Here is an 18,150-nt window from a genome sequence, read left to right as displayed (position 1 = left end):
ATAGTATCTGCCATTAAATTTGGATTATTTCCAAAAACAAGAAGAAACATTCAGACAGTACTCGATTATAACATTAGTGGTAAACGTGTCGAACATGTAACATGTAAGTGGCTAGGGGTAAAAGTACGAATCCATAAACGTGGAATGAGTAGTAGAGAAGACGAATGAAAGACGTTAGATTTGCTGAAAGGCTGCGGAGAGAGTGCATTGCATCTGTTAAACAGACTGCAAACAGAACTCTAATGTGATGTATTTCAGAATACTGTTCAACTCTTTGAGGTCCTTGTCTAGACAGTCTGAGGAAGGACGTACTTGAAATTGGTTGTCATTCTATAAGCATTTGTCGCACTTCAAGAATTCCAACAGACTGGGATAGTCTAAACGAAAATGTAACAGAGTTTCTGAGAGAGTATAAAATAAAATCGTTGGAAGGCAGTTGATAAAACCTTTAAGAAACTCTGTTGAGTAAATCTACGGATGTTATAATTAAATTTTCCTCGAGACATTTCAGTCTCATCTTTATATACGACAATAATTGAATCTGATGAAATTAATTAAAATTTGTACAATGGCTGGGATCTGAACCCACGTCTCCTTTCTTATTAGACAGCAATACTAATTATTACACCACCCCTGTATTAGGGTTAGAGTTGCTGCATGGACTGCAGAAGATAAGAACCATCCTCAATACAAATTCTATTCCTACCTTCAGCTTATTTTCCCCTTCTTAGGTCGTCACTATTGCCGAGGCCCTCTGACATTGGAATAGCACCTAAGCATTGGACCTAACGTGGAAATCCTGTACCTATAGATCCTATAATTAAATTTTCCTCGAGACATTTGAGTCTCATCTTTATCTACGATAATGATGGAATTTGAAGAAATAAATTTAAATTCGTGCCCTGGGGGTAGGGGGCGGGGGGAGGATTTGAACTCAGGTCTCCTTACTTAGCGGGTAGGAATGCTAACCATTACACCAACACAGCACTATGGCCAACAATCCTGCACACACTACACAAGTTTAATGCCCTCCACAATACAAATTTCAATATCAGCCATTGTGCTGCGGTGGTGTAACGGTTAGCATTCTTTCCTAGGAAGCTAGGAGACCTGGGTTCACATAATTACTGTTGCACAAAATTTCAAAATTTAACTCATTTTTTCAGATTTCATTTGTTGAGTATATTTATTCATACATACTCACTGTTCAAAATGCAATGTAAAACATTTCTGAAGCCCTTACTGAAAATCTCAAATAATTTATGCTAAAAATCTTATGAGTTGTTTGGTTGCGTCATACTCTGTTTCAAACTTCTACGATACTCGACTTTTCCATCCCTTTGCTTGGATCCACTTGTGGACGTTTCAGGTGTCTCTGGGTGGCTAGCTACCACGAGGACGCTGTGGATTATGGTTTAAATGGTTCAAATGGCTCTGAGCACTATGGGACTTAACATCTGAGATCATCAGTCTACTAGAACTTAGAACTACTTAAACCTAACTAACCTAAGGACATCACACACATCCATGGCCAAGGCAGGATTCAAACTTGCGACCGTAGCGGTCGCGCGGATCCAGACTGAAGCGCCTAGAACTGCTCGGCCACAACGGCCGGCACTGTCGATTATGACACGGCCTAACTACTCAGGTTTTACCTTCACTTACAACGTTCACGAAATTGCACTGTCTTCCATCAATGACCATTCTTACAGTGGAAGACTGTTCCTTCTTCATCGCTGCCTGAAGATTCGGCAGTCTGATCAGTTTCGGCATTGTCCATAACTGCTGCAGGGGGGTCGGCTTCAGAATCACTTTTACCATGAAAGTCACTTATGTCACTTTCAAGACTGAGTTCTCCTACCATCTTCCATAGTATAATGTCATTTCACCATGCCATTTTCACATAAATTTACTTCACACACAGCAGCTGAACAGTAACACAGAGACACAGTGGCCCTTCAAAATATATTTCTCTCGAGTGCTCTACTAGGTCTCACCCAATGCTGAATTTAGATTGTTGGCAGCGGGCTGTGTCTGTGCGATAGCGGATGCACTGCAGCAGACAAAAAACACCAGGGTTGGACTGACACTTGTAGGGGTAAGAATCATGTTCTATCTTTTGTAATGTCCAGGGGACCATCATGAATCGCGGTGACTTCAATGAAATCACTGCTTTTGGGTACAAAAGTCATTTCTGTTCGTCGCTTTGCGTATTTGTTTCAGTTACTAATGTTCAGTGTTGTTGATGTTGTTGCGGGCTTCAGTCCTGATACTGGTTTGACGCAGCTCTCCATGCTACCCTATCCTGTGCAAGCTTCTTCATCTCCAAGTACTTACTGCAACCTACATCACTCTGAATCTGCTTAGTGTATTCATCTCCTGGTCTCCCTCTACGATTTTTACCCTCCACATTGCCCTCCAATGCTAAATGTATGAACACTTGATGCCTCAGAACATGTCCTACCAACCGGTCCCTTCTTCTTGTCAAGTTGTGCCACAAACTCCTCTTCTCCCCAATTCTATTCAATACCTCCTCATTAGTTATATGATCTACCCATCTAATGTTTAGCATTCTTCTGTAGCACCACATTTCGAAAGCTTCTATTCTCTTCTTGTCCAAACTATTTATCGTCCATGTTTCACTTCCATACATGGCTACGCTCCATACAAATACTTTCAGAAACGACTTCCTGACACTTAAATCTATACTCGATGTTAACAAATTTCTCTTCCTCAGAAACGCTTTCCTTGCCATTGCCAGTCTACATTTTATATCCTCTCTACTTCGACCGTCATCAGTTATTTTGCTCCCCAAATAGCAAAACTCCTTGACTACTTTAAATGTCTCATTTTCTAATCTAATTCCCTCAGCATCACCCGACTTAATTCGACCACATTCCATTATCCTCGTTTTGCTTTTGTTGATGTTCATCTTATATCCTCCCTTCAAGACACTGTACTTTCCGTTCAACTCCTTTTCCAAGTCCTTTGCTGTCTTTGACAGAATTACAATGTCATCGGCGTACCTCAAAGTTTTTATTTCTTCTCCATGGATTTTAATACCTACTCCAAATTTTTCTTTTGTTTCCTTTACTGCTTGCTGGATATAGAGATTGAATAACATCGGGGAGAGGCTACAACCCTGTCTCACTCCCTTCCCAACCACTGCTTCCCTTTCACGCCCCTCGACTCTTATAATTGCCATCTGTTTTCTGCACGAATTGTAAATAGCCTATCGCTCCCTGTATTTTACTCGTGCCACCTTTAGAATTTGAAAGAGAGTATTCTAGTCAACACTGTCAAAAGCTTTTTCTATGTCTACAAATACTAGAAACGTAGGTTTGTCTTTCCTTAGTCTTACTTCTAAAATACATCGTAGGGTCAGTATTGCCTCACGTGTTCCAATATTTCTACGGAATCCAAACTGATCTTCCCCGAGGTCGGCTTCTACCAGTTTTTCCATTCGTCTGTAAAGAATTCGCGTTAGTATTTTGCAGCTGTGACATTAAACTGATAGTTCGGTAATTTTCACATCTGTCAACACCTGCTTTCTTTGGGATTGGAATTATTATATTCTTCTTGAAGTCTGCGAGTATTTCGCCTGTCTCATACATCTTGCTCACCAGATGGAAGAGTTTTGTCAGGACTGGCTCTCCCAAGGCCGTCAGTAGTTCTAATGGAATGTTGTCTACTCCCGAGGCCTTGTTTCGATTGTACCATACTGTAGCAATTCTTTCTGCGTATGGTCCAAGTTTCACCGAGCTATGTGTCTTTATAGTGATACACCACGCAAAACTTTATTTCGTCGTCAAGTTTTGGACACCAGTGCAGTAAAACCTGACAATTTTTTTAAATATATATTTACCGGGACCTTCCCGCCGCAGCTGACCGGTGCCGTGTGTGCTTGCAGATGGCGTCGCTGGCCATCATGGTGCCGTCGGGCAAGCTGGAGCCGATCACGCCCCCGGACCCCGCGCCGCGGCCGCTGCCCGCTTACCCGCTGGTGCCGCCGGCGCCCGTCTACGAAGACCCGGAGCCGCACACCAACCTGGTGCTGCCGCCGCCGCCCGCCAGGGCATACCAGCCGCCCTTCGGCTTCAGGCTCAAGCCGCTGCCCAAGCAGCGCTACCCGGTGAGTCCAGCACTCGCTCTCGCACACCATTACCAGCGTTATGCAACTCCATGACATCTGCTGTCGTAGTGGTTCCCTCATTCTTGGGTTTTCAGTGTACCTCCGTTATCTGCACTACCATCATCATCAACAACACCACCACCGCACCACCTCCATCCCCAACTCCAACATCTACATCTACATCTACATGATTACTCTGCAATTCACATTTAAGTCCTTGGCAGAGGGTTCAGCGAACCACAACCATACACTACTGGCCATTAAAATTCCTACACCTAGAAGAAATGCAGATGGTAAACGGGTATTCATTGGACAAATATATTATACTAGAACTGACATGTGATTACATTTTCACGCAATTTTGGTGCATAGATACAGAGAAATCAGTACCCAGAACAACCACCTCTGGCCGTAATAACGGCCTTGATACCTGGGCATTGAGTCAAACAGAGTTTGGATGGCGTGTACAGGTACAGCTGCCCATGCAGCTTCAAGACGATACCACAGTTCGTCAAGAGTAGTGACTGGCATATTGTGACGAGCCAGTTGCTCGAACACCATTGACCAGACGTTTTCAATTGGTGACAGATCTGGAGAATGTGCTGGCCAGGGCAGCAGTCGAACATTTTCTGTATCCAGAAAGGCCCGTACAGGACCTGTAACACGCGGTCGTGCATTATCCTGCTGAAATGTAGGATTTCGCAGGGATCTAATGAAGGGTAGAGCCACGGGTCGTAACACGTCTGAAATGTAACGTCCACTGTTCAAAGTGCCGTCAATGCGAACAAGAGGTGACCGAGATTTGTAACCAATGGCACCCCATACCATCACGCCTGGTGATATGCCAGTATGCCGATGACGAATACACGCTTCCAACTTGCGTTCACCGCGATGTCGCCAACACGGATGCGACCATCATGATGCTGTAAACAGAACCTGGATTCATCCGAAAAAATGACGTATTGCCATTCGTGCACCCAGGTTCGTCGTTGAGTACACCATCGCAGGCGCTCCTGTCTGTGATGCAGCGTCAAGGGTAACCGCAGCCATGGTCTCCGAACTGATAGTCCATGCTGCTGCAAACGTCGTCAGATGGTTGTTGTCTTGCAAACCTCCCCATGTGTTGACTCAGGGATCGAGACGTGGCTGCACGATCCGTCACAGCCATGCGGATAAGATGCCTGTCATTCGACTGCTAGTGATACGAGGCCGTTGGGATCCAGCACGGCGTTCCGTATTACCCTCCTGAACCCACCGATTCCATATTCTGTTAACAGTCATGGGATCTCGACCAACGCGAGCAGCAGTGTCGCGATATGATAAACCTCAATCGTGATAGGCTACAATCCGACCTTTATCAAAGTCGGAAGCGTTATGGTACGCATTTCTCCTTCTTACACGAGGCATCACAACATCGTTTCACCAGGCAACGCAGGTCAACTGCTGTTTGTGTATGAGAAATCGGTTGGAAACTTTCCTCATGTCAGCACGTTGTAGGTGTCGCCACCGGCGCCAGCCTTATGTGAATGCTCTGAAAAGCTAATCATTTGCATATCACAGCATCTTCTTCCTGTCGGTTAAATTTCGCGTCTGTAGCACGTCATCTTCGTGGTGTAGCAATTTTAATGGCCAGTAGTGTACTATCTCCCTACCATTCCACTCCCGAACAGCGCGCGGGAAAAATGAACACATAAACCTTTCTGTTCGAGCTCTGATTTCTCTTATTTTATTTTGATGATCATTCCTACCTATGTAGGTTGGGCTCAACAAAATATTTTCGCATTCGGAAGAGAAAGTTGGTGACTGAAATTTCGTAAATAGATCTCGCCGAGACGAAAAACGTCTTTACTTTAATGACTTCCATCCCAACTCGCGTATCATATCTGCCACACTCTCTCCCCTATTACGTGATAATACAAAACGAGCTGCCCCTTTTTGCACCCTTTCGATGTCCTCCGTCAATCCCACCTGGTAAGGATCCCATATCGCGCAGCAATATTCTAAGAGGACGAACGAGTGTGTTGTAAGCTGTCTCTTTAGTGGACTTGTTGCATCTTCTAAGTGTCCTGCCAATGAAACGCAACCTTTGGCTCGCCTTCCCCACAATATTATCACTTTTCGTTATTTAGCGTCAACTGCCACCTGCCACACCATACAGCAATCTTTTCTAAATCGCTTTACAACTGATACTGGTCTTCGGATGACCTTACTAGACGATAAATTACAGCATCATCTTCGAACAACCTAAGAGAACTGCTCAGATTGTCAACCAGGTCATTTACATAGATCAGGAGCAGCAGAGGTCCCAGGACGCTTCCCTGGGGAACACCTGATATCACTTCAATTTCACTCGATGATTTGCCGTCGATTACTACGAACTGCGACCTTCCTGACAGGAAATCACGAATCCAGTCGTAGGCCCGCAGCTTGATTAGAAGTCGCTTGTGAGGAACGGTGTCAAAAGCTTTCCGGAAATCTAGAAATACGGAATCAACTTGAGATCCCCTGTTGATAGCAGCCGTTACTTCGTGCGAATAAAAAACTAGCTGCGTTGCACAAGAACGATGTTTTCTGAAACCATCCAGTGTCACAGTCCCAGATTCTGTGTGGTGGATCTACACTGAAGAGCCAAAGAAACAGATACACCTGCCTAATATCGTGTAGGGCCACCGCGAACATGCAGAACTGTCACAACACGATGTGGCATGGACTCGACTAATGTCTGAAGCAGTGCTGGAGGGAACTGACACCATGAATCCTGCAAGGCCGTCAATTAATCCGTAAGAGTAACAGGGAGTGCTGATCTCTTCTGAAAAGCACGTTGCAAGGCATCCCAGGTATGCTCAATAATGTTCATGTCTGGTGGGGGGCGGGGGGGGGGGGGGGTGGTTACCAACGAAAGTGTTTAAACTCAGAAGAGTGTTCCTGGAGCCACTCTGTAGCAATTCTGGACGTAAGGGGTGTCGCATTATCGTGTTGGAATTGCCCTAGTCTGTCGGAACGCACAATGGACATGAATGGATGCAGGTGATAGATAGCATGCTCACATACGAGTCACCTGTCGTATCTAGACGTATCATGGCTCCCATCTCACTCCAACTGCTGACGTCCCAACCGTTACAGAGCGTCCTCCAACTTGAACAGTCCCCTGCTGACATGCAGGGCCGATGGATTCATGAGGCTGTCTCCATACCCGTACACGTCGATCCGCTCGATACAATTTGAAACTAGACTCGGCCGCCCAGGCAACATGTTTCCACACATCAACAGTCCATTGTCGCTGTTGAGGCGCACAGGCGAGTCATAAAACTTTTTGTCGCGCAGTCATCAAGCGGTCGTTCGGGAAAATCCTTACTTCATCGCTACCTCGGAGATGCTGTGTCCTATCGCTCGTGCGCCGACTATAATACCACGTTCAATTGGGCTTTCGATGATGTTTCGTTCAATGGTTCGCACGCTGACACGATTTGGGGAAGGGCTGCACGTCTGCCTCGTTGAACGATTCTCTTCAGTCATCGTTAGTCCCGATCTTGCAGGATCATTTTCCGACCGCAGGGATTTCGGAGATTTGATGTTTTACCCGATTCCCGATATTCATGGTACACTCGTGAAACGGTCGTTCGGGAAAATCCTTTCTTCATCGCTACCTCGGAGATGCTGTGTCCTATCACTCGTGCGCCGACTATAACACCACGTTCAAACTCTCTTAAATCTGCCATTACAGCAGCAGTAACCAATCTAACAACTGCACCAGACACTCGTTGTCTAATACAGACGTTGCCGACCACAGCGCCGTATTCTGTCTGCTTGCACGTCTCGTTATTTGAATATGTATGACTATACCAGTTTCCTTGGTGCTTCAGTGTATTAGAACTGGTGGGGGGAGGGAAGTGGGGGGAGTGAGGGAGGAGATGAACGAACTACGAAAATCACTTCCCAGTGAGTAGCACAGTTTCTCCCACATCACCATGACTAACATCATAGGTACAAAGAGCTAGGGTTGTACTTCGTTTTTGACCTGAAATCATCTTTCCACTCAAGACACAGAGGAATTAAAGTGATAAGCTGCCAGTGGGCATCGATTTATACCAATGGGGCAAGTAGAAAATTTGTGCCGGATTGGGATTCGAACCCTGTCCCAGCTTACTAAGTACATGCGCTGACAGCTACGCCATCTGGACACAGTGCTCACTACAATCTCACTGACTATCCTAGCACGCCTTCCGGCATACCCAAATCTCAACTTATACCACACACTACTTAAGTAGTTCTCTTGCCCGTTAGCCTCATTCCTCGAGGCATCCCGCCGGCTCCCGTAGGAGTTCGAGCTTGATGTGCGGTCACATTGAATGGATTATTGGCCATCATCGCCGTAATTTTATATATGGTACGTATTCTTTCCGATATATCAGAAAAAACAGACGCCACGTACATATACATCTGTTCATTCGTCGGTCGAAAGTTCTTGTGTGACGAAATATTATCAGTTTTGAATCGATAATAACTACGAAACTAATAATGTGTAAACAGTGGTTGAGTCAACAACGGATATATCATCTTTGTACATTTTTATGGCGCTGTATTTGTTTGCCTGTGACGTCAACCTACAGAGCAGGCGCATGCGCGTGATTGTTACGAATTAGCTTTCTTTAAAGCCATTAACTGGTGTAGCGTTTAGTTAGAACATTGATTTGTGTGTAATTGTGATAAGCTTTCCCAGCACTATAGCACTATTCGCAGAATATAAGTGAAAATCGGTATTAATTGAAAATTTCATAATAAATAGGCTCGAAATTATAAAAAAGCGCAAGTCAGAGAAAAATTCCCATCGAAAGGAATGCCTAAAAAGTCCAGTCCCGACCGAATACGAGACCTACAACAGCGTTGAAAAATAAATTAAAAGAAGGCGCAACGCGATTACGCAGATGGCCCATGGGACATACAGCAGCCACCGACACTTGAGATTTATGATTCATCTATCCTGTAACCGCTATAAAACACTGTATTATCACTGTATTAAAGAGATTAAATCAATTAAATGATGTTCAGAAACGAAACATTTCTTACGATTTTATCCCGATATTTTCATGAAGAAGAATCTACGGTGCGAATGGGAAGAGTCGTCAGTCTTCTAACCTTCTTGCCCACTTTGATGAAGCCCACGACTTCCTCACCTCTACAAACGTCATCATATCGTACTACCACTTACACCAACACCTCAGCATTTGTTGGATGCATTTCATTAACTGTCTTCACCTGCAGTTCTTGCCCCCTACGGCGCCCTCTAGCACCATGGAATAATTCTTCTAATTAACGTTTTCCACGTAGTCCTTTCCTCTGAAGCGGTCCTCCTGATTTCATATTTGTTCGCTTACCATTTGATATCCTTCTGCAGCATCACAATTCTATTTGCTTCTTTTAAGGTTTTCCCCAGCCATAATTCACTTCTCTTCATTACTCTGCTCCATGCGTGCATTACGACACATTCTTCCTCCTGTTAGGGCCTACGACATTTGTGGTCTTCTTTTTTGTGAGGAATGCCCTCTTTGCGTCTACTAGTGTTCTTCTTATATCTTCCTTGTTTCGTCACACTTTATTTTTCTCCCTAGATAGCACAATTTCTTCTTTTCATCATATACATGGTCCCTAGTTTTGATGTGTTTATCATTAACCTCATTTCAGCTATTCGGCATTACTGTGTCTTCCTTTGGTTTACATTTCTTTGATCCACTCTCAGTCCATACTCTCTGCTCGACGCCACCTCTCACATTTTGTTCAGTACCTGTCAAAAACCAACCATCAGACTCAAGCCACATCCAAGTGAAGAGCGTATTCCTTTTCACATAAAGCCACCAGCATCGTTTCTCAAATACTATTCGGGTTACCATCGAGGTTTTTTTATCATTTAGGCTTCGAGCTAAAGTCTCTGTGCGCACTACGTGGCGAGCTACACACACTCCCACGCCACCACCACTGTCACAACAACCACCATCAACAACAACAACAAAGTTGACATCTTTCCTATGAAACACAAGCAGTTTATAAACATACACCTCACAAGAAACGCTCATTCAAAAAGTCACATTGCCTGAAGTATTCATTCCCGAGCATTGAGCTCTTATCTCAAATTACTCAGTTTAAGGTCCTCTGCCTATTAGATAATTTCGACCATAAATATTTGAGACTCCTAAAATATCACTCATCAATGATGATGTGTTCTGGACCACTCCGCTACGGAAAGTTAGGAAACTACTGCGAAAGCAAAGAAAGCTTCATTGCAAATTTAAACGCAGCCAAAACCTCTCAGACAAACAGAAGCTAAACGATGTCAAAGTTAGCGTAAGCAGGGTTGTGCGTGAAGCGTTCAGTGAATTCGAAAGTAAAATTCTATGTACCGACTTGACAGAAAATCCTAGGAAGTTCTGGTCTTACGTTAAATCAGTAAGTGGATTGAAACAGCATATCCAGACACTCTGGGATGATAATGGCATTGAAGCAGAGGAGACACGCGTAAAGCTGAAATACTAAACACCTTTTTCCAAAGCTGTTTCACAGTGGAAGACTGCACTGCAGTTCCTTCTCTAAATCCTCGCACGAACGAAAAAATGGCTGACATCGAAATAAGTGTCCAAGGAATAGAAAATCAACTGAAATCACTCAACAGAGGAAAGTCCACTGGACCTGACGGGATACCAATTCGATTCTAGACGCAGTACGCGAAAGAACTTGCCCTCCTTCTAACAGCCGTGTACCGCAAGTCTCTAGAGGAACGGAAGGTTCCAAATGATTGGAAAAGAGCACAGGTAGTCCCAGTCTTCAAGAAGGGTCATCGAGCAGATGCGCAAAACTATAGACCTATATCTCTGACAACGATCTGTTGTAGAATTTTAGAACATGTTTTCTGCTCGCGTATCATGTCATTTCTGGAAACCCAAAATCTACTCTGTAGGAATCAACATGGATTCCGGAAACAGCGATCGTGTGAGACCCAACTCGCTTTATTTGTTCATGAGACTCAGAAAATATTAGATATAGGCTCCCAGGTAGATGCCATTTTCCTTGACTTCCGGAGGGCGTTCGATACAGTTCCGCACTGCCGCCTGATATACAAAGTAAGAGCCTACGGAATATCAGACCAGCTGTGTGGCTGGATTGAAGCGTTTTTAGCAAACAGAACACAGCATGTTGTTCTCAATGCAGAGACGTCTACAGACGTTAAAGTAACCTCTGGCGTGCCACAAGGGAGTGTTATGGGACCATTGCTTTTCACAATATATATAAAAGACCTAGTAGATAGTGTCGGAAGTTCCATGCGGCTTTTCGCGGATGATACTGTAGTATACAGAGAAGTTGCAGCATTAGAAAATTGCAGCGAAATGCAGGAAGATCTGCAGCGGATAGGCATTTGGTGCAGGGAGTGGCAACTGACACTTAAAATAGACAAATGTAATGTATTGCGAATACATAGAAAGCAGGATCCTTTATTGTATGATTATATGATAGCGGAACAAACACTGGTAGCAGTTACTTCTGTCAAATGTCTGGGAGTATGCGTACGGAACGATTTGAAGTGGAATGATCATATAAAATTAATTGTTGGTAAGGCGGGTGCCAGGTTGAGATCCATTGAGAGAGTCCTTAGAAAATGTAGTCCATCAACAAAGGAGGTGGCTTACAAAACACTCGTTCGACCTATACTTGAGTATTGCTCATCAGTGTGGGATCCGTACCAGTTCGGGTCGGGTTGACAGAGGAGATATAGAAGATCCAAAGAAGAGTGGCGCTTTTCGTCACAGGGTTATTTGATAAGCGTGATAGCGTTACGGAGATGTTTAGCAAACTCAAGTGGCAGACTCTGCAAGAGAGGCGCTCTGCATTGCGGTGTAGCTTGCTGTCCAGGTTTCGAGAGGGTGCGTTTCTGAATGAGGTATCGAATATATTGCTTCCCCCTACTTATACCTCCAGAGGAGATCACGAACGTCAAATTAGAGAGATTCCACCGCGCACGGAGGTTTTCCGGCAGTTGTTCTTCCCGCGAACCATACGCGACTGGAACAGGAAAGGGAGGTAATGACAGTGCCACGTAAAGTGTCCTCCGCCACACACCGTTGGGTGGCTTGCAGAGTATAAATGTAGATGTAGATGTAGAAAGATACAGTCCCTTGTTTGATCATAGTACCCACGTATATCATGACTCTACATCCACTGTAGTTCTCAGGATCTTAACCAGCATTAACAATTGCAGGACCACCTCGATTGTCATTCAACAGTACTGGTAAATGCTGCTGATAGAATAATCCCAGATTCCTCTTGCGACTTATCATGAAGTGACTCACTGCCACTTCTAGTTAGACTAACTGTCGCGTGTTTTGCAAAACAGCGGCTACTCTAGATCTAGCATGTTGTCATCATACTGTAATGTGACGCGACAGAATACTGCAGACTCGATGAATTTATTACTGTCATTCCGCATCCATAAAGACCCGCAATGATCTTCAGGGCCAGAGTTGGGTGGTGTTTGTCGAATGCCCTGACTTCAAAAGGCACCGGTTTAGAATCAGTTTAGTGTTCGACGGGGTGCCTCTGTTTCTGGAGCGCGCAGAGCGAGATATACATTTGACACGGGCCGATTGGTTCCGTGAAAGCTCTCTGTGGTCCCGGGCCTCGACCCCAATACCGCATAGTGTGCCGTCGCTCGCCGTAGCGTATCGTATCGGCGCACCAGCAGATCTCCTTTGTCCCCTTTTGATGCGTGTCCGAGATCTTTCTGAGCGCTGTAGAGGTGGTTCCGTTTGTAAGGCTGGCTCTCACCACAGCGATTCGATATTGCAACAGCGACGGGGACCTTGTACCAAGCTCCACTACACAGAGTCGTAAACTTATCACGGGCGCATTCATTACATTGGCTGGAGATAACGTGAGGTTCTCGATACACGCTAGAGTGCAAAGGGGGGAAATTGATTTGATTATTAAATTTCGCAATTTTTGAATGCACCTCAATTAAAAATGTATTGAAACTTAACGATACTACCGCATCAGTTTTGACCGCTGCACAATCCCAAACACGAGAGATATCGATATTAGCACTCCCGCTACTGAAAAGTAATTAAAACTACTTCCGGCGAACAAACCTCAATGCTCGAGCGAAATTACCGTTTATATTGAAAACGCAGTGGAATTAATTGCTTTCCTATTCGTATTCATCGAGAATCTTCTTCGCCGTGGATAGTCCCCCTGTGACTGGAAAAAGCACAGGCCACTCCTGTTTAGAAAAAAGTAAAAGATCGGCTGCACAGAATTACAGGTCAATATTGCTGCCATCCTGGAGCGTATTCTAAGCTTAAAATTATGATGTTCATATAGAAAAAAAGTAAAAGATCGGCTGGACAGAACTACAGCTCAATATTGCTGCTATCCTACAGCAAATTCTAAGCTTAAAATTATGATGTTCACATAGAAAAGCAGGTTTCTCTCAAACAGTCAGCATTTTATTTATACTGGACGTAAGCTATCTAATCAAATGTATCCGGGTATCCCTATGTAAAGTGGAACTGACCGCTAGATGTCACGGTCGGTGGACCCGCAAGTACACGGTATTCGGAAATTCCCTTTACAAACTTCTAGCATTTGTAGAGGGGAGTGCGAAGACAATATTTCGAATTGGAATCCCGTGCTACAGCCATCTGAAAATATGTTAGTAACGTGACCACTTTTACAAGTAATCGATTAGGTGTGACCCAATGTACCACGTGTTTTACAGCCCAAGAAATTGCTCTTGTACTCGTTGACGGGTTCTCTTCAACGTCCTCTTCCAGTTCGGGTATGCGGCGTCTTCTTGGTGCGCCACAGTCATACAGTCATGCCTGCTGACACAGAAGGAAGCCGTTGCTTAATTGCGGCGGGAGGGTGTGCGATAGAGTCAGGAGAACGAACTTGATAAAGGCGAAAAGCATCTCCTCTATTACTGTGAGAACCGCCATTCAGAAGGATCCTGTCGGTGTAGTTTGCAAAAATATATTCAACCATTCAGAAGGATCATATCGGTGTATTCTGCAAACTTGTGCCGCGCGGGGTAGCCGCGTGGTCTACGACGTCTTGTCATGGTCCGGGCGGCTTCCACCGTCGGAGGTTCGAGTCCTCCCTCGGCCATGGTTGTGTGTGTTGTCCTTAGCATAAGTTAATTTAAGTTAGGTTACTTAGTGTGTAGGCTTAAGAATTGATGACCTCAGCAGTTTGGTCCCTTAAGAATTCACACACATTTGAACATTTGCAAACTTGTATTCAACAGTGTTGCTCTAACATTCACAGTTAGTAAACGGGGCTCGAACGAGGCCAGAGAGTAGAATGGACGTCAGAAGACGATCCGATGTAACCAACCCCCTCTCCATGACTACCCTGTTGCATACCTACCTAGTAAACACGTTTTCAGATTGTTTCAGCACGGAAACGGTGTTCCTATTCAAAGTATTAGGAACTCACTCCCCTGTAGAAGTCGTAGGTTTGTAACGGGAATCTGCGAACACCCTGTATAAAACGAGGCGGGGAGGATTGTATTGTCAGCAGAGAAACAGTAACAGCAGAATGAATCGGCTAGGAGTGCTCAGCGACTTCGAACGTGGACTTGTCATTGGATGTCACCTGAGCAACGAATCCATTACGGGTATTTCAACCCGTGTAAAGCTGCTCAAGTCGACTGTTAGTTATATGACTGTAAAGTGGAAACGCGAAGGAACAACCGCACCTAAATCTATATCAGGCAAACGTAAAGTATTAATGGATTGGGACAGACGAGAATTGGAGACGGTGGTTGTAAAAAGTTGCAGGAAATCTGCAGAAGAAATCAGTCGTGCGTTCGCAAGTACTATCAGCAGTCCAGTTAGCAAAATGACCGTGCGAAGGGTCTCAAAAAAATGGGAGCCACTGGTCGCGCAGACCCTTGTAAGTTGCACTCTTCTGTGGTCAAAGTTAAGCGTCGCTTGAGCTGGTGTAAAGTGCGACTCCACTGGACAGTGACCGGAATCGAAAGATTTGGAGTGATGAATCGCGCTATAACCTGTGGAAATCCGAACGAAGGGTCTGGTTTTTGGCGAATTCCTGGAGAATTTACCTGCCAGCGAATGTAGTGCCAACAGCGAACTACAGAGGATATGTGCAGCTGTGTTTTGCGTGGTTGGGTGTGCCGCCTCATCACGTACACTTAAGAAAGTTCTAAATGCAGAAGGATATGGACATATTTTACAGCAGTGTGTACCTCATACAGTAGACGAACAGCGCGCAGACCATGGTTGTCTGTATCAGTATGACAATGCATTCATCTACATCTTCATCTACATCCATACTCCGCAAGCCACTCGACGGTGTGTTGCGGAGGGTACTTTGAGTACCTCTATCGGTTCCCCCTTCTATTCCAGTTTCGTATTGTTCGTGGAAAGAAAGTAATATCTGAGGAAATTTTTATTCTATGACAACGTTCCTAAAATGGAGTAGCCTGCAAGAGCCTCGACCTGAACCCAATGGAACACCTTTGGGACGACTTAGAACGTCGATTTCGCTCCAGATCTCAGCGTCCAACATCACTACCTTCTCTGGTTTCGCCTCTTGATGGAGAAAGGGTTGCCAGTTTTTCACGAACATTCAGACACATCATTGAATGTACTCCTAGCAGATTTCATGCGGTCGTAAAGGTGAATGGTGGACACATCCCGTATTAATGTCCACAGGTACTTCTGGTCAGATAGTGTATAGCAAAAAATAGATGCAGTTACGTGACTAGCTCCAGCAATATTTGACCAAGAGAACCCACTATGTTGTACAGGGCGGTGAATGTTCTGTCTTGTGACAGCCAGAGCGAGAGCACCAGCAGCAGCGAGTACTGTTTGTATAAAGCGTTTATTTTGCATTTTGTTTACGACCTTCCACTAAGGAAGGGATTCTATTTGTGTTTATCTGCTCTGCATAGTAACTAACAGTTCTTGATAAAACTTTACGTAGTTTTCGTGTTAGATTTCTTAGTGTTCTCTTGATCGTTTAGAACAGAAAGCGCCCTAAAACCGTCTTTTGTTTGTTTCGCGGCCGTTAGCCACTAGTCACTTGAATCAGCAGCTGTCTTGTGACAGCCAGAGCGAGAGCACCAGCAGCAGCGAGTACTGTTTGTATAAAGCGTTTTTGTACTTATTTGCTGCGCTTAGCTTTTAAATAGTTTTTCTGGGAAAACCTAGCGTAGTTTTCGCGTCTCGTATTTCAGTGAGTGTTTCTTGATTATCAGAGTAGATCATCAGAAAATTATCTTGGGAATTTGTCACCGTATAGAGTAGGGTAAACATAGTCATGTGTAGGGACTGTGGTTGTTGTGAGCGGACGCAAGGAGAATTGGCCACTCTTCGGGGGCAGGTGGAGGCTTTGTCAGTTAGGCTCATCGAGCTCGAGGCGCAGGCGACGGCTCGTAGTGGCGTTGGGGCAACTGTGGTGAGACCTATGCCTACTTCGGTGGCCTTGGAATCACATGGAACCCCTGATGTCGCTGCGTCTTCCGGCAGTGAGCATCTTACCGGTCAGCCATCACTCCAGGGTGAATGGCAGACAGTGGTGGGCTCGCGCGTGCCTGGCCGAAAGGCGAAGGTGGGATCTGGCCGCGTGGCAGCTGCCTTACCCCTTTCCAACAGGTACGGGGTGCTTCCTAGTGGTGATGACATCGTTTCCGAGCCACCACAGGATGCCTCGCCTGTTGGGCCAGTGGCCGATTCTCCGGCAAGGTTCCGACAGTCACAGAGGGCGGGCCTATTAGTTATACGGAGCTCCAACGTTAGGCGGGTTATGGAGCCCCTCAGGAAAATAGCGGGTAGGTCGGGGAAGAATGCCAGTGTGCACTCGGTGTGCTTGCCGGGGGGTCTCGTCCGTAATGTGGAGGAGGCCCTTCCGGCAGCTATTGAACGCACTGGGTGTGACCGGCTGCAGATAGTAGCACATGTCGGAACGAATGACGCCTGCCGCTTGGGTTCTGAGGCCATCCTTGGTTCCTTCCGGCGGCTGGCTGATTTGGTGAAGACAACCAGCATCGCACGCGGAGTGCAAGCTGAGCTTAATATCTGCAGCATAGTGCCCAGAGTCGATCGCGGTCCTCTGGTTTGGAGCCGTGTGGAGGGTCTAAACCAGAGGCTCAGACGACTCTGCGACTATAATGGTTGCAAATTCATCGACCTCCGTTATTGGGTGGAGAACTGTAGGGCCCCCCTAGACAGGTCAGGCGTGCACTACACACCGGAAGCAGCTACTAGGGTAGCAGAGTACGTGTGGCGTGCACACGGGGGTTTTTTAGGTTAGAGGTACACCCCCTTGGGCGAAACGATAAAATACCTGACGGCTTACCAGAGAGGACATTATCATCGTTGATAAAGAACGTCCGTCCTCAGAGACCAAAAACAGGAAAAGTTAACGTAATATTGGTAAACTGCAGGAGTATCCAGGGCAAGGTTCCTGAATTAGTATCTCTTATTGAAGGAAATAGTGCGCATATAGTATTAGGAACGGAAAGTTGGTTAAAACCGGAAGTGAACAGTAACGAAATCCTAGACACAGAATGGAATATATACCGCAAGGATAGGATAAACGCCAATGGTGGAGGAGTATTTATAGCAGTAAAGAATTCAATAATATCCAGTGAAGTTATTAGCGAATGCGAATGTGAAATAATCTGGGTTAAGTATCAAAGGTGGGTCAGATATGATAGTCGGATGCTTCTATAGACCACCTGCATCAGCAACCGTAGTAGTTGAGCGCCTCAGAGAGAACCTGCAGAACGTCGTGAAGAAGTTTCGTGATCATACTATTGTAATAGGGGGAGACTTCAATCTACCAGGTATAGAATGGGATAGTCACACAATCAGAACTGGAGCCAGGGACAGAGACTCTTGTGACATTATCCTGACTGCCTTGTCCGAGAATTACTTCGAGCAGATAGTTAGAGAACCAACTCGTGAAGCTAACGTTTTAGACCTCATAGCAACAAATAGACCGGAACT

At 45.3% G+C, this 18,150-nt stretch overlaps 1 protein-coding gene across 1 annotated transcript in view; it reads left to right on the top strand.

Annotated features, from left to right (window-relative positions):
* LOC126419186 (uncharacterized) overlaps positions 1-18,150 on the top strand; it is a 135,374-nt gene that overhangs the window by 74,075 nt on the left and 43,149 nt on the right. The window contains exon 2 of the mRNA XM_050086320.1: positions 3,911-4,132. Coding sequence (XP_049942277.1) covers positions 3,911-4,132 — 222 coding nt within the window. The remainder of the gene's footprint in view (positions 1-3,910; positions 4,133-18,150) is intronic.

This window comes from Schistocerca serialis, chromosome 9 (genome assembly GCF_023864345.2).
Source record: "Schistocerca serialis cubense isolate TAMUIC-IGC-003099 chromosome 9, iqSchSeri2.2, whole genome shotgun sequence".
Classification (NCBI taxonomy): Eukaryota; Metazoa; Arthropoda; class Insecta; order Orthoptera; family Acrididae; genus Schistocerca; species Schistocerca serialis.
The sequence above is the reverse complement of the archived record's forward strand: the minus strand, read 5'-3'. Positions and strand labels throughout refer to the sequence as shown.